At 41.5% G+C, this 17,975-nt stretch overlaps 1 protein-coding gene across 6 annotated transcripts in view; it reads left to right on the forward strand.

The window, feature by feature from the left end:
• Positions 1-106: 106 nt before the first annotated feature.
• The window catches only part of klc1b (kinesin light chain 1b), a 23,678-nt gene continuing 5,809 nt past the window's right edge, over positions 107-17,975 (forward strand). For 3 of the 6 annotated variants that reach the window (XM_057341753.1, XM_057341758.1, XM_057341757.1), the window contains exons 1-14: positions 107-220; positions 5,255-5,523; positions 7,097-7,327; positions 7,453-7,531; positions 7,621-7,849; positions 8,122-8,209; positions 8,429-8,530; positions 9,833-10,006; positions 10,232-10,331; positions 10,740-10,792; positions 10,907-10,971; positions 13,549-13,657; positions 13,780-13,788; positions 13,965-14,114. In XM_057341753.1, coding sequence (XP_057197736.1) covers positions 5,275-5,523; positions 7,097-7,327; positions 7,453-7,531; positions 7,621-7,849; positions 8,122-8,209; positions 8,429-8,530; positions 9,833-10,006; positions 10,232-10,331; positions 10,740-10,792; positions 10,907-10,971; positions 13,549-13,657; positions 13,780-13,788; positions 13,965-14,114 — 1,638 coding nt within the window. In that variant the 5' untranslated portion in view covers positions 107-220; positions 5,255-5,274. Of the gene's footprint in view, positions 221-3,897; positions 4,052-5,254; positions 5,524-7,096; positions 7,328-7,452; positions 7,532-7,620; positions 7,850-8,121; positions 8,210-8,428; positions 8,531-9,832; positions 10,007-10,231; positions 10,332-10,739; positions 10,793-10,906; positions 10,972-13,548; positions 13,658-13,779; positions 13,789-13,964; positions 14,115-17,975 lie in introns of those variants that run through there. The other 3 variants (XM_057341759.1, XM_057341755.1, XM_057341756.1) reach the window with 3 other exon arrangements.

Genomic DNA, 17,975 nt, shown 5'->3' on the forward strand with positions numbered 1-17,975 from the left:
ACATATATAATCGCGAAAATGATTGAACGATTTTTGCTGTTTATTTTGTTTTCGACTGTGATGTGAAAGCCACGCCCGTTTAAAACACAACCACCGCCTGCGCGGAGACGTCATTTCTACCGACGCGTCTATGCGTGTGCGCATGCGCAGTGTCACACTGATGTGGACATCTTGAATTAAAGGGGCTCCGAGCGATTCCTGACAAAAGCAAACACTCAAGGTGCGACATTTCTCTTCATACAGCGATATTTTGTGTTACACTTGTGTTTGTGTGTTCGCCCATCGAAGCGTGTGTTTGATTTATAACGATGTTGGTGCTTTAGATGATGTGTAGATCTGTGTGTTTCTCCGGCTCAAATCATAATGTGTTGCCCACATGAACATTCTTTATGGTCATTTGAGTCTCAAATCTTGTGTACCGCACACATAGACAGCGTTTTTAGCATTAGGGTTTCGAAACCCAGTGAATTGCCTACTTTAGACGTCATGATTCATATCAGCAGCTCTTTTGTGTTTATTGAGCTGTGACTACCACACCTCTGAGATGCCCTACAGTGCTGTCTAGGTCATTGAGTTTGAGTAAAAGCCTGTATCTAGTTATGTGCTTGCATCTGATTGATTGTTCTGTTTTCAGATCGATAGAATTAGCTGGAGAGAGAGAGAGAAAGACAGGTTGAAAACAGCAGATGATAGAGAGAGAGAGATTGGTTGGGATGAATCCCATTATTGTTAATAAATGATAGACTATAATATTGTGTTTTAGTCTTTAGGATCTAAACGGGAATATCGTTATATCAGCAGTAGCAGAAAATGGGCTAAAAGGAATATTATGGTTTGTTTTAGATGTAATGTAATGTGTATACACGATTTAAGGTTGATAAACGCTGTATTTTCCACACACCGTGCATGTTTGTATCTCCTCTTTGCTCCGCCTCTCTGAAACGCGCAGATTCTTTACAAAGCTCATGGCTCTGAAAAGCGAGGTGTGCTGTGATTGGCCAGTTCACCAGTGCGTAGTGATTGGTGGAATACTGCAAGCGTGTGATGGAAATGTGACGCCTCTTACCATATTTGGAACATCAGGTTCCTCTTCAATTGTACTGACAGGTACGCCCACCTTACTTGTGTATACATTTGGGCGGTCTTAGTCAAATCAGACCACCAACTGACGTAGATTTGTGGGGGTGTGGCTACACGAGGCGTTTCAGGCAGGTCTGGTGAGCATTCGCTTTTACATAGAATGCATCTTTTGTTCCCACACTTTCATTTGTGCAATTTTACGTGTCTAATACATGCATGGGCAACTTATAACACACCAAAGACACAGAAAAGCACGTGTTCACGCCGTATGACCCCTTTTTATTAGTGCAGTGGTATCTTCATGTTTATTAGGTAAATGAATGACTGCCATGTTCATGTCATAATATTTGCATAGTTCTAACTTCAGAGAATACCGTAGTACCTCATGCTGATGGTCTGATAGTTCTGTGGTTTTATCATGTTGTGTGGCGCTTCTTTCCCTAGGACTGAATTAGGGATGGGCTGCCGCCCTTATGAGATTTTGAGGGTATGATAACGTTAAGTGACATGTTATGGTTTCACGGTATGGCGGTATGTTGCTGTTACATCCTTAAATGTGTTCTTTTAAATGTCTGAGTAAAAATGCATGCACAGATAAAATAAGTGGTTCCCAACTTTTGGAAGGCACGGCCTCCCTTTCCAGTAATTAAACTTACATGCATACATATATATATATATATATGAAAATAGCACAGAACCTGATGGATCCCTGCACGTCTTGGATGAGACATAAATAACCTTGGGAACGGTATAACAGACATGATTAAGTTAGTGTTTTTCAAACCGTGAGCTTTTCAAGCCATGGTATACCTTGAAACCTGTAATCGGGCCTTGCCGAGCGCAGTCCAGCCGGGCGAAAGATCTGCAGACTTTCTCTAATGACCATGATGATGTAAATGATGTATTTCTCATAATAAGTGCGTCTGGATCATGTCTGATGATGTGGCTCGCTCATGACTGTGTAACCTGTCACACCAGTTCCGTGTCTTTATGTTTTCCCCTTGTGTTCCTGTGTCACAACTGCCAGGAATATATTCAAGACTTGATGTGATGTAAAGAAGAGAAATTCACAGTAAACTCAGAAAAGTACAAAAAATCTAATTCATGGATCCAAAAACTTCTGAAAGCCACGTTCAGTATTCACACAAACACTGTTTGTTCACATTTACATGTTGTTGAATTGTGTCTGGTGTTGAGTCCTGAAGTTTGTTCAGTGCCCCGTCAGCAGGGCTTGTGAGCGAGGTCCGGCCCTTTGGAAAGAATCTGACCACATGTTGTGTACAACTGTTCATTTCTTACTGTATATGTGTGTGTGTGTGACATCATCAGTTTCAGATTGTGTGTTGGTTCCTTTGGTTGGTTCTTCGGGGCTGTGGTTTCATCTGTGTCTGTGGGTTCTGCTGTTCTCTGTAAGTAGCAGAAGCTCTAGAAGTGTCATGAATCTTACACAAGGGTGTACTCGATTCTTCTGTTTCACATTTAAAGGGACAGTTCACTCAAAAATGAAAATTCTCATCCCCCATTGACTCCAGTAGTATTTTTTGGCAGTAAATGGGTGATGAGATCTGTTTGGTTACTGACATTCTTTTAAATATCTTCCTTTGTGTTGAGCAGAATTTGTACAGTTTTGGAACAACCTGAGGGTGAGTAAATGTTGACAGACTTTGCCTTCAGTCCCTTTAAATGTGACTGTTCAGTGTGTTTTTGCCTGTTTGAACTTGAAATTAGTTCTTTGTCACACTTGACATTTAAATGCTAGTTTGCTGAAGAGTGTGCGTGCGTGCGTGCGCGCGCGTGTGCGTGTGTGTGCGTGTGTGTGTGTGTGTGCGTGCGTGTGTGTGTGTGCGTGGGGGTGTGTGGGGGTGCGTGCGTGCATGCATGCGTGCGTGTCAGGAAACATTTATCTGATGTGTGGCTGATGGTGCTTTGATGCAGTAGGGGTGAGCTGTGATGGGGTCAGAGGTCACAGCAGAGAGACATACACACAGTTAATTGTATCACATCAAATACACATGTTTGGGACACAGGAAAAAATAAATATGGTTTTAATATTACAGTTTAATCAACACTAGTTTTTAGAATTAGATTTTCTTTTTAATGCAAACATATTCATACTAAACTTTCATTTTGATTTTATGTGGATTAAATCTGTAAAAAAAATAATTTACCTGTGAATCAGATTTGAGGATGTGTGTCTTTTCACTTAAGCACTACTTTTGTGTATTATTATAGGTATTATATGTTCTAATGGGTCATGATGGTGGGATTGTTGATCTAGTGTGATATTTGTCTTTGTTTTGGTTTTAGATGTTTTCAGTGCAAGCTTTATTTCATTGTATTTTATCTGTCAGATTATTATGCAAGAACAGAAATGTCCCATAAGAAACTCTTCTACCGTCAGATGAACCCAAAATCACTCGTGTTTCTACAGGACAGAATTTGTGTTGTCTGGGTAGGCAGCTGACTGTTTGAGATGCAGTCTTGTATTTGTGTTGTAGAAGAAGCGTGTCATGTGTGTTTATCTGCTCTCTTCTGTTATACTGTGAGAGACGCTGAAGGAGCTTCACTGCATGTGTTGACATGTTAGATGCGCTGAACATACGTGAAGAGTGTTTAGTGTGTGTGTGTGCGTGTCTTATAGCTGGGGAGTGGCCACTCTCCCTCCCTCCCTCTCTGTCTCTCTCTCTCTCTCTCTCTCTCTCTCTCTCTCTCTGTCTCTCTCTCTCTCTCTCTCTCTGTCTCTCTCTCTCTCTCTCTCTCTCTCTCTCTCTCTCTCTCTCACTCTCTCTGTGAGGGTGGGGCTGATTGTTGCTGAGACAGGCAGAAAGCTGAAGGAAGGTCACACACACTCTTCTGCAGCGTTTGGATTCGATCGCTTCTGCCGGGTTGGCTTGCGTGTTCTGTTGCCGGGGTGACGGGGTTTCGGGTGTGTTCGGTTGTTAAATCATTACTTGTGTTTCAGGAGTGTGAGGTAGGATGAACACAAACACACACACACACACACACGCACGCACGCACGCGCGCGCACACACACACACACACACACGCACACAAGCACCCACACAAACACACACACACACAATACCCCTGCAGAGTCATGATGATTTTCTAGAAATAAAAAAAAAACTGCTGGCACACAAACATCAGACTCATGCAAAACACACAGAATTAGTTCCGGTTATTCACACACACACGTTCTGACACGCACGATATGCAGTCAAACTATATCACACAGATGTTTCTCAAAGAGTCCATCGAGTGGAACATGTGAAGCAGTAAAAGTTAAATGTCATTAAACATTAAAGAGCTCAGGCATCAATGATAAACCATACAAGATTCACTTCAGTAACGCAGACATATGAGGCCTAAAGATGACATGCGCGTGTGCTTGTGTGTGTGTATGCATGTGTTTGTGTGCGTGCTTGTGTGTGTTTGTGTGTATGCGTGCTTGTGTGTGTATGCGTGCATTTGTGAGTGTGTGTGCTTGCGTTTGTTTGTGTACAGATGGTACTCGGCTGGGAGCGCTGCATCCAGACCTCACTGACGTCTCTGCCAACCTCATCCACCACACCCTTAGTATCTTCAGAACACATGTTTGTGGGACTGGAGCTCTCAAAAAATAAGATATTTTGAGAAATGTCTCAGTGGTTTTGTGTTCATATAATGAAAGTCAGTGGAGTTCAGTGTTGTTTGATTATCAACATTCTTCAAAATATCTTCTTTAGTGTTCTAAAAATGATGACAGAATTGTTATTTTGGGGTGAACTATCCCTTTATTACATTAGTCACGATGTGTCATTATAGATTCGTCACGGTGCACCACGGTAATGAAAGTCATCTTACATCTAAACCACCGTCACACGTGTCTGTGCGCTGTATGATGAAGAACCAAATCTGTCTGTTCTCATGTTCACGGAAGGTTTGATTTCTGCAGGCCACAAAGAAAGATGTCTATCTCAGTTATATATCTAGGGTTAAATACAGATTTTTTTGTGGCGTGTGACTGGCACAAAGCCATTTGAAACACCCGGACTGGAATATTTTTGTGCGCTCTCTGAATGTCACGCGTGTCTGCGATCTCACAATCTCATTGATGAAGAGTCTTCTGAGCTTCACACGTCTGCGCTCATCTTCACGGACCTTCATCACCGTCTCCTTCTGTCTGTTTTCATAGGTCTGCTTCTCTGCTAGATCATGTCCACGATGGTGTACCCTCGTGACGAGAAGCTAGAGAAGCTATCGCAGGAGGAGATCATCTCCAACACCAAGCTGGTGATCCAGGGACTGGAGGCGCTGAAGAACGAGCACAACTCCATCCTTCACAGTCTGCTGGAGACCATCAAGTGCCTGAAGAAAGATGAAGAGGCCAACCTGGTGCACGAGAAATCCAACCTGCTCCGAAAGTCTGTGGAGATGATCGAGCTCGGGCTGGGAGAGGCACAGGTGAGACCGCACCCATGTGATGATGTCGGCCGTGAAAGATTCACATTCAGACATTCAGGGAACACACGTATTAAAAATGCACTTTAAGACGCTTTAACACAAAAGCATCTGCCAAATATGGACATGGGTCAAATACGAAAAAGGGTTTAAGCATAAAAAAGTAAGTGTAATACTGCTTTAAATTGTAGTTGTTCAAAGAAAAGAAAAGTTTTCTGTTGCATTTAATTGCATTTTGGTTTTTGCGAGCAAAAAATAAATATCATACATTTTTCCCTGATTTACAGAACACGCCCACTAAAATGTCATTCAGTGTAACAATCTTGACAGGCATATTTACAACAAAAATCAATTTATGACATAATAAAAGACTAATTGAAGAGTTAGGTTCCAAACTGAGGTAATTTTCAAAAGTCATGTTTTTATTGTGTTAGTTAGCTGTATGTTTTGAGACATTATGGCTTAAATCAAAGCAAACCAACTGCAGTTTGATTGATATTCATTGGAATGCACAATAAAAAAACAAGATTTTAGATTTTTAGAAACAGGGTTATCTCATTTTGGAACCAAACTCTTCAATTACTTTCACCTCAAATGCTAATTAGTTGTATTTTTTTATTTTATAATATTTTTATAATATTTTATTTTATTTACTCATTTAAAGCACAATAAAATGTAATGTGCTCCCTTAGTATTTATATATTTTAATATGTACAAGTCAGAATAAGCATGTAGTTTGAATTTGTACATAAATATTGTGTTACACTGAAAGACAATGTAACATTGACCACGTTTACATGGAAGTCAGTAATCGAATTAGTTAAGCTAATATTACGATTAAGGTGTTTACATGAGTTGCTTTAAGAATATACCTTTCATGTTACGCTACATAGTTGGATTAATGGCATACGTCATTACGCCCCTAAGCGACGCCGTTCGACGTTCCCTCCATCATTTCATGTATCAACAAACAGTTCGTTTTCGCCATGGTAACGCAATACAGTGTTTGGGGTTTCATTTATTTTCTAGAATTGTTGGCATCTTTCTTGTTTCCCGTTCGGACCAAAACTGTGCTGTCTTGCTTGAAGCCATGTTGTTTGCCGTAAAACGAAAGTGCTGTCCACTGCCGTGCATGTGTGTAACCTGTCGCAAAGTGCCGAGAAAGTTCCTACGCGCCGCTAATAGTGCGATTAAGGTGTGTACGTGTCTATACCACACTTCCATAATGCCACTAAAATAGGAGTACTCCACCCGTCTTAATTCCATTTGTGTTTACTACCATTATGAGTTTAGACGGATTAAGCGAATCAAAAAGATCTGTTGACATGGTCCATTCTTAATCAGAGTATTGTCTTAATCCTGTTAATATCGGATTATGGTTGTCCGTGTAAACGTGGTCAATATTTCAACCACTTTTTTTTCCCCAAAAACTTATTTGAAACCATAAAGTAGACATTTGACTTACATTTAATGTGCCTTCTATGGACATAAAATCACTTTTGTAAATGTCTTTTGATGCGGACATATTAAGGTCTTTGACCCACGTGTAAAAGGATAAAGTCCTCCTCACTCACAGGTGATGATGGCTCTGTCCAATCATCTGAACGCCGTGGAGTCAGAGAAACAGAAGCTGCGAGCTCAGGTCAGGAGACTCTGTCAGGAGAACCAATGGCTGAGAGACGAGCTGGCCAACACACAACAGAAACTGCAGAAGAGCGAGCAGAACGTCGCCCAGCTGGAGGAGGAGAAGAGACATCTAGAGTTCATGAACCAGCTGAAGAAATATGATGAAGATGTGTCGCCTTCTGTACGTTCACGTCTCCGTGTCTCCCTCCTGCATGTTTTCTTTCTCCAGATCAAAATCTACATTTAAGGAAGAGAATAAAGTAATGTAAGTCACATATTGTCTGGTGTCTGTGTGTGTGTGTTCAGGAGGAGAAGGACGGTGAAGCCCCTAAAGACTCTCTGGATGATCTGTTCCCCAATGACGAGGACGAGAACGCTCAAGGAAGTATGAGAGCATCCCTGTCAAACCTTCACGTGTGATGCTCTGTGATGTTCTGTCATGTTAACCCTGCGTGTGACCTTTGACCTCTACAGTGCAGCACCAGCACAACAGTGCAGCGGTGGCGGCCGCTCAGCAGGGTGGGTACGAGATCCCGGCGCGTCTCAGGACTCTGCACAACCTCGTGATTCAGTATGCGTCTCAGGGTCGATACGAGGTGGCTGTGCCGCTCTGTAAACAGGCTCTGGAAGACCTGGAGAAGACGTCCGGTCACGATCACCCTGATGTGGCCACCATGCTCAACATCCTGGCTCTCGTGTACAGGTGAGAGAAATCCATCTGCATCACTGAAAGAAGCTGAGGACTTCACATGTATGATGATAAAGGGGGCTCAGTGGGGTGGTCACAGTCGTAAAATCAATGTACATGCACATCTTTGAGTGTTTTTTTTTTGCTTTTAAAGAGTTGCACTTAATAATGATAGACATCATTAATTTATTATTTAATTTATTTACAATAAAGAACTCGTCAAATGCGCACATTCGTTCAGTTGTGATCTGAATTTAACTGATGTCCTCTGTCTGTCTGTCTTTCAGGGATCAGAACAAATATAAAGAGGCGGCCCACCTGCTGAATGACGCTCTGGCCATCAGAGAAAAGACCCTCGGCAAGGATCATCCAGCTGTAAGTGACTCAGTCTTCTGATCTCAGATCAGACTCATTGATAGAGGATCATAACAGACACAATAGTCCTGCTTAGAATTCATGATCTGATTTCATCTGATCTGTAAACATGATCTGGATACATGTAAATCTCATGTGAGTTTATGTCCATTAAATGAGTGCATGTTCTTCAGTTATTAGTAGATGTATGAATGTTAAACTCTTGTGTGTGGGTTTCAGGTGGCGGCGACACTCAATAATCTGGCTGTGCTGTACGGTAAGAGAGGAAAATATAAGGAGGCCGAGCCGCTGTGTAAACGAGCCCTGGAGATCAGAGAGAAGGTCAGCACAACGCCACACCTACAAACCACACCCACACCAATAAACTACACCCACTCCCATGAATGACACCTATAATACATTGAACCACTCACACACAGAAAACAAACCAATAAACCACGCCCGGTGTGGGCCACACCCACTTCCTTGAATGACAGCTATAAACCATGCCCACATAGTAAACCACACCCACCGAAAACAGCCAATAAACCACGGCCACACCCACTTCCATGAATGACACCTATAATCATGCCCACACATTGAACCACACACACACACACACACACACACAGAAAGCAAACCAATAAACCACGCCCACACCCTGTAACCACACCCACTCCCATAAATGACAACAATAATCATGCCCACACATTGAACCACACACACACACACACACACAGAAAGCAAACCAATAAACCACGCCCACACCGTGTAACCACACCCACTTCTTTGAATGACAGCTATAAACCATGCCCACATAGTAAACCACACCCACCGAAAACAGCCAATAAACCATGCCCACACCCTGTAGCCACACCCACTCCCATAAATGACAACTATAATCATGCCCACACATTGAACCACACACACACACACAGAAAACAGACCAATAAACCACGGCCACACCCACTCCCATGAATGACACCTATAATCATGCCCACACATTGAACCACACACATAAAGTAGACCAATAAACCACGCCCACACCCTGTAGCCACTCCCATGATTGACATCTATAAACTATGTCCACACAGTAAACAACACCCACATAAAACAGACAATAAACCACGCCCACATCATGTAGCACCCAGACAAATAAGCCACTCCCATATATGATGCATATAAACAATGCCCACACATTAAACCACACCCACAGGAACCAGACCGATAAACCACGCCCACACCCTGTTACCACACCTACAAACCACACCCTCTTGGGAATGGCACCTATAAACCACGCCCACACATTGAACAACGCCCCCACACACGAACCAGACAAATTAACAACGCCCACAAATATAAAGCACACCCGTTCTCATGAATGGCACCTATAAACCACGCCCCCTCACACAGTCACAAATCAGACCAACAAAGCGCGGCCACATATGTAACCACACCTATGAACCACGAGCACACCCGTAACCATGGCAACACCTGCCTTTAATCATCACATCAGCATCATATTGAGCCGTTTGAAATGAGACAATTATCAGCGTTTAAGAAGTTCTGATGGAACCAGCCGAACACTGAAGTGACACGAGACCGCTCAGAAAGAGTAATGATCTTATTGTGTGTGTGCGTCAGGTGCTGGGGAAGGATCATCCTGACGTGGCGAAGCAGTTGAACAATCTGGCTCTGTTGTGTCAGAATCAGGGCAAGTATGAGGAGGTGGAGTATTATTACTGCAGAGCGCTGGAGATCTACGAGCGTCGACTCGGTGCAGACGACCCAAACGTGGCCAAAACCAAAAACAATCTGGTGAGTACTGACGTTCTGCTGGAGAACACAAATGATGCTGCATTTGGATCACCGACAATGTTTTCCACCAATTCTGTGACGTCTGTGTTTTTCGTTGAACCTCTCCGAGTTTTCAGATGTTTTGTATCTAGTCGTGGATCTTTCCAGGGTCGTGTTGTGTTTGAGTCATCATTCAGTGCTGCGTAAATGACCTCCATCAGCTGAAACATTCTGGTGTCTTCACAGGCCTCCTGCTTCCTGAAACAAGGCAAATACAAAGAAGCTGAGATTCTGTATAAAGAGATTCTGACCCGCGCTCATGAGAAAGAGTTTGGGTCCGTGGATGGTGAGTGGATGATGTTTGTTATTCTCACACCGCTGGGGCTTTTGTGTTGGTTAATGGGATTCGTGAGAGAGGCGGCAGACAAAGAGTGAACCGAGAACATCAGCTTGTGCTCGGAGAACTCGACCTTCAGAGATATCGAGACAAAAAAGCACGCCTCTGCAGAATTCAATACACTGATGATTTTTCTTAGATTTAAAGTCCTTTAAATCCACAGGATTATTAAACTACTGCAGGCAGCTTGATCGACTGAATTGACTTTTGAAAGCAGCACCACATCTCAGTAATCACACCATCAGATAATAATCACGTGACATCAGTCTGTCTGTCTAGCTTTTGAAAGACTTTCATCAGAGTGTGGGTGCCCCATTGCATCATGGGTAATGGTGTCAACTGTGTGTCTGTTTATAGCTGAAAACAAACCCATCTGGATGCACGCTGAAGAGAGAGAGGAGATGAGCAAGGTCTGTACATGTGTGTCTGTGCATGCGCATGCGTGTGTGTCTGTGTCTGTGCATGCGCATGCGTGTGTGTGTGTGTGTGTGCTTCACTCCCATTGAATCTCCTCTGATGTTCAGGGCAAGCCGAGAGACACACCCTATGGAGAATATGGAGGATGGTACAAAGCCTGCAAAGTCAACAGGTGCAAACGTCACAAACATGCTTTTAGTGTTTAGTGTTAGACAAACAGTTCAAGTTTGAAAATCTTAAAGCGGCCGTATCTCAGACAGTTTCTGCATATCTCATGTTAATCTTGAGTACTTACAGAATAGTATCGCACCCTTCAGATATCTGTAGAGTCTTTAGTTTGATCACATTTATAAAGACAGATGCAGCTGTACGATATAAGACATAGGACGCGTGCGGTGGGGAGGAACTAAAGCACGTGCGCACCCATTCCCTACAAAACACAGACAAATGACTCAGTTTGACTTACCACGTGCGGTTCATGTCCGGCATCTCTTAGGGAAGCACCATCTATCAGTTTCAAACCATCTCTATATCCACCGTTTATATAACATCCATCACTGAATTGCCGTGAACAAACAAACACACCTCAACTTCTCTCACTATCGCAAGAGTAACGAGCTGCGGCTGCAGGCCCACAGCGCAGCCAATCTTGATGCAGCGCAGCCAATCCTTATGGTAGGCGGATCTTCCTATCTCATCGGTTGACACGTGGGTGGGCTTTTTCTTTCGCTTTTCTGGGAGAATTACCCAATAAGGCCGTGTTCACACTTGATTTCTTTTTTGACAAGAAAAAGTTGACAGTGGTGCTTACAGTAGAGTTGTGGTTACAAATAGCAGCCGGTAATGTTCAAAGATAGCATTTGTGCACAAAGGCAGCTCAGAGAGACAGGCTTCATATGCAGTGTTACAGAACTCTATTTGAATTACAAACAGAGAACGTCTTTGCAATAACCAATCACATATTTAAAGACTACAATACTAATTTCTCACTAGAAATGCAATCAGTAGTTGTTGAAAGTGAAAATTAAACTTACATTTATACAAAACTATGCTCCAACGGGCGTTTCGGCCGCCATTTTATTTTTTCGAGCTTGCGCTTTCTCGACCAATCACGTTCCTTGCATGTTGTTATGGAAACGACAGGTCTCTGTCATTGGTTAGCTGTGAAAAAGGAGCTTGACAGGGCGTTTTTTTCAGAAAAGTTGAACTTTTTACAACCTCAAAAGACGTTCTGAGCTGCAGAAAAAGACGCCGGCGCTGGCATTCAAAAAAAGCGCTCAGGACGTTTTTTGAAAACACGGTTTACTCCATAGGACTACAATGTAAAACAGATGCTAGCAGCTTCAAAAAAGAAGTCAAGTGTGAACACGGCCTAAAGGACTAAGAAAAGTTGTTACGAAACGGATTTTCATGTTCGAAAAAATCTTTCCAAAACCTATACGAACCTTGGTGGGAGTGAATCAAGCACAGAAATACTACGTCATACATCCAACTCGTTTTTTGACAAGTTGACCATGTCAAGCATGAGAAGACAGCACATTTTAACAGTGTAAAGAAGTCAGAATCCATGACACACCGTTGCACGGCCGCTTTAAGAGTATAAAGTAACTGTAAGCTATGATGTCATTGTAAAATGTTTGTCATCTTACATCTGTTCACATACAAAATACATTTATTACCGCACACCATCAATTCTCACGACATCATCCAAACACTGATGCTGCGTCCCAGTCCGCACACTATCCATCCTAAATAGTATTCGAAAATAGAATTGGTACGTCCTGAATCGTAGTGTTGAAAATAGTATTCGAAAGATTACCGGATGGTCTACTGCTTCCGGTAGAAATTGGAAGTGCAGAATGATGCACACTCTAACGGCTAATATTACCCACAACCAGTGTTGGGTGTAACTAGTTACTAAGTAATTAGTTACTGTAATTGAATTACTTTTCCCTTGAAAAGTAAAGTAAGGGATTACTCTTATTTTTTCTGTAATTTAATCACAGTTACTTCTGATGTAATTAAACTAAATACTTTGTGTAATATATGTGTGTGCAACAGTGGAATTGACATCAAAAGTCTAACTTTAAAATCCCTGCTTTAATGTATAATTCTCACATCTGTATACTTTGGTCAGTTAATAAGAGTACTTTATGTAGTTTAATATTATTTCTTTGAATGAATTAAAAGAGCCGTTTCATGTCTATCCTTGAATCACTTAACTAATCAAGGTTGATGTAGGATATAGAAAGTAATTAGTAATAAGTAACTAAATACTTTTTGGAGAGAGTCATTTCTACAGTAATCTAATTACACTATTGAATATGTAATTAGTAACTAGTAATTCATTACTTTTTCAGAGTAACTTGCCCAACACTGCCCACAACCCACCGCGACTAGGCGGAGTTTAGTGACGCTTCACTGCGTTAATACAATTAAATAACTGATGCGTCACTAAATTAATAAATATAACTAAAGAGTTGACATAACATATGAAACAATGAATGAATAAATACTTGAATGGAAATAAGAGCTGTATTTTGATGTGTGTGTGTGACAGTTAATGGCCAAAATGTTGTCTAGGCAACAACGGCCACTTCCGCTTCCTGTTAGTATGTCCCAGTGTTTTGCTACACACTTAAATGTATATACTTTTCCATAACAAAAACAGTACATACTTTTAGTGCATATTATAAGTAGGCGAATTGGGACGCAGCATATGTCTTTAAGCTCTGTCATGTGTGTTCAGTCCGACAGTAAACACGACGCTGAGGAATCTGGGCGCTCTGTACCGCAGGCAGGGAAAGATGGAAGCCGCTGAGACGCTGGAGGAATGTGCCACGAGATCCCGAAAACAGGTGTCGTACACACCCCACACGTGTCGTGTCACAGCTGCTAATGCTATCTCTCTTTCCTCCAGTCAATACTGGCTTTATTTCACCATGTTCTCTCTTTTCTTCCTCATTTCTTTGGACTCCAGAGCAACTCAGTAAGTTATTCTGATGCTCTAAACGTCAGTTACAGCTCATTTCATTATGATCTGATCTCATCCCGTCACTAAACCCACCCGCTGTCAAACACACGAGCACTTTGATTTGTTTCTCCATCGACACACGGCACGGCTCTCGTCTCGTCTCACCTCACATGTATTGATGTGTTTGTCAGGGTCTGGACCCCGCGCATCAGACGCGTGTGGTGGAGATCCTGAGGGATGACGGAGAGCGCAGACGCAGTCGAGACAGTCTGCCCAGTGTTAAGTACGAGAGCGCTTCTGAGGGGGCAGATGAAGTGAGTATGGCCGTAGAGTGGAGCGGGGTGAGTACACATCCACATCTCCACCAATCACAGCACAGCAGACGCTCAACAGATGACATGTCATCACACCATTGAATACAAGTTCGTTTTGAACTGAACAGATGAGTAGACGATTGATTGTTGACCAATATAAAACCATCAAGCGATGCGAGTTTAGATCCGTTCACACCAAAAGCAATATCTATAACAGCAGGGGCGATTCTAGGTTTTCAATATTAGGGGGGCTCAGCCTCCAATGAGGATATAAATATATATATAGCCACTCTCTAAGCACCACATACTGTATACATTACTCAAATAAATCATTAAGAAAGAATATGCAGAAAAGCATAAAGACAAGTTATTGTTATTCAAATGAATATCTCATTAATCGGTCAATCTGCAACATTTATAATTCAAAGCCACAAATCCATATAGTAAATGTCCCAATCAACTGCTGAGTCATTATTTAGTAGGAATAACTTGATATGATGTTTCCCTTTCGTTCATTCTGATTAGCACGAGCGCTGTCACTCCTGTGCATGAGTGCGTGTTCCTCTATCACGTCCACAATATGTTTTAAATTAATAATTCTGAAAAACGACAAAGAGCTTCTAGGTACACTTTAGTTTCATCAGAACTCCGAACAATGAATAACACACACAGGCTGAACTACAGTAAGTCCATCTGCCCGTCGTCTTCCCGGGCCGCTCAAAACTACCGTCAGCTCTCTGTAGCTAGGTGCAGAAAATCAAACAGCACATCATCATGAATGACACGTTTCTGTGCGCTACAACACCATCATGATCGTGTTCTAAAGTATGACGTCATTGGTGTGAAGTGCTTTCATTTCGCTGGAGGAAACATAAACAACTAACGTTACTTAACGAGGGGTGACCGCAGACAAAATGTTTTTACAGTGGATGGGAAAGGGTCTCGTATCGCTCCCGCATCATATTAAGATGCATTTATAACAAAGAACGGCAAAGATGCAGATGTCATGTTAATGCGCACACCTCGTAACGTTACTCTGCTTATGACGTTCACTGCTGTACTGAAGAATGCGCTAAATAACGCAGCCTAACGCCGTTTACATAATAAGAGTTTTAAAGGGGACTATAAAGCGATCTCCAATTCTTGTACAGATTACATTATTACTCACAATATTTTAGGGGGGCTAAGACAGAACTTTAGGGGGGCTTTAGCTCCACTAAAAAGGGCCTAGTATAACAGTATATCTATAAAAGTCATGCTTTTTCCAAAGTTAACACGCTGCATTTAATTTAGATTCATTAAAATAAATGTAATGATAATGTTAACCAAAAAGAAGAGAGCAAAGAAAATTTGGTTATATGCCATTTAATGATACTTGTAACAGGGTATAACTTTTTTGATGAAAACATTCCAGGATTTTTCTCCATATAGTGGACTTCAATGGACTCCAAACGGTAGAAGGTCAAAATTACAATTACAATCTCAAGGGCTTTAAACGATACCAGACGATGAATAAGGGTCTTATCTAGCGAAACGATCGGTCATTTTCTAAAAAAAAGAAATATGTATATGCTTTATAAACACAAATGCGCGTTCATGACTTCACGTAATACATAATTACGTTGAAAAGGTCACGCTTGATGTAGGCGGAAGTACCGAGTCAGTGTTTACAAATTGAACGTGCAAGTTTTCAACGTAATTACGTATTACGTGAAGTCATGAACACGTATCGCAGAACAGAGTAAGGCGAGCGTTTGTGTTTATAAAGCATATACATATACTTTTTTTTTTTTGAGCATGACCGATCGTTTCGCTAGATAAGACCCTTATTCATCGTCTGGTATCGTTTAAAGCCCTTGAGAGCTGAACTGAAACTGAAATTTTGACCTTCAACCGTTTGGAGTCCATTGAAGTCCACTATATGGAGAAAAATCCTGGAATGTTTTCATCAAAAACCTTAATTTCTTTTCGACTAGAGAAACAAATACATAAACACTTGTGATGACATGGGGGTGAGTAAATTATCATGAAAGTTTATTTTGAAAGTGAACTAGTCCTTTAAGGTATCTCTAAGATTTCTTGAGTTACAGGCATGCGAAGATTGTTTTTTCCTCATTTTCGAACGGTCACCATTGGCGTAAAATACATGAAGGATTGCTCAAGTTAACAGATCTTACAAATAGATCTCACCAATCTCTGTGTAAAAATAAAATAAGGATGCTGGCATATTTCTCATGTCATTTTTCGCCCCCTCTACAAATTTGTGGATTACTCAATAACTATTGATCAGTGGCATTTCATATTTTGGCTTTCATCACTACTGATGTCAATCTTTTTTATGTAAAAAAAAATTGAGCTGGGGAAATATTCCAAATTTGGTGTATTTGACACAGAATGACCCTATAATCAATACGTATGCCCTGCATCTTAAAGTCCCAGTGAAATAAAAAATGACGACGCCTATTTTTTCATGAAATATTGCAGCGTTTATTGTACATAGTTTATCAATGTGGGTCATTCTCTTTTTAAAAATTCACGTACCCTCATAATCTTCAGTTAAAATCTGAAAATGCACTTCCCTCCTGTAATGACTATCCATCTTAAATGACGTACGTTAGACGGCTTGGGCGGAGCATCCGTTAACTCCTCCCCTTCAACGGTCAGTCTGCTGCCAGTTCCATTTCAAAAGTTCCATTTCACTCGGAAATGCGTCAAAACACGGAAGTAAAAACGATCACGACTTCAGGTTCACGGGGACTTTAAATAATAGTGTCTTTTTTTAAACGCGACAGGGTTAGGAATGTCTTCAGATTTTTTCAGGTTGTGTTTTTCTTTAGCTTAGTCAGGAGGACCTTTATATTTATAAATGTTCAATGTTTAAAATCTGATTCATCCTCTAACAAAATATAATGGAAGTTGAACCTCAGTAATGTTGTAAATATTCTTCTTATATTTTCCTAGTGAGTTAAAATTCGAAAGGATTTTGATTGGCTGTCAATGTTTTATATTCATCATCCTCTGACTAGTGATCGCAAAAATATATCTACGAAATCCAGTTGATTTCTTTATAGTTATAGTGATTGTTCTTGGTGTGTACGGCCCTTTAAGTTCATAGATGACTGTTGTGTCTGTTGAGTTGTGTTGTGTTGTGTTGAATATCTGAATGAATTGAAGCTGATTGTGTGTCCTGGCATGTTAAAGCTGCTTCATTCACATGTTTCTGTCGCTGCCTGAACTTTATTTAAACATGTTGTTTTGTGATTTGTTGCTTGTGATGTTGTCTGAATGGTGTGTTTGTTCTGAACGCTTTCTCCTTCTCCTCCATGTGCCTTTTCATCCAAACATGAAATGATTTAACACGTTAGCAAAAGACTCAATACACCAGCAGTCTCTTCCGGTCCCTGACTGTGTGTTTATCACACGTATCTCACCAGCAGTTCACGTAAAAAACATGAAATCAACTGGAACGGCCTCCGAGAGAAATTCACAAACGTGTTCCAGGTGATTTTACATCCCGAAGGAAAACCTGGATGATTCACTTTCTAAAGTAAATGAAGTGGGATGAAATGATCCTGGTGTGTGACATCAGGACTCAGGAGGAGGTTGTGTGTTCAGATTTTCTGCATGCGTCACATGTTCGTGTGTTCAGAACGCCTCATTAACACACAAGTCCTCATGCGTGTTTAACATGACGCTACATCACACGCTTCTTACCTTCACCAAACTCGAGGGTCTCATTTGTGTTGTTTTGAAGAGCAAAGGATGAAATGTTTTGGCTGGGCTGCGCGCACGTCTCAAGTGTTCATGCAGCTGAACAGAATCGTACTGAATGTCTGACGCTGGTGGTGTGGCAGCGTCTGGTGTGATTGTGTGTTTTGTGTGATTTCT

The sequence above is a fragment of the Triplophysa rosa genome, linkage group LG9, assembly GCF_024868665.1.
Source record: "Triplophysa rosa linkage group LG9, Trosa_1v2, whole genome shotgun sequence".
Classification (NCBI taxonomy): Eukaryota; Metazoa; Chordata; class Actinopteri; order Cypriniformes; family Nemacheilidae; genus Triplophysa; species Triplophysa rosa.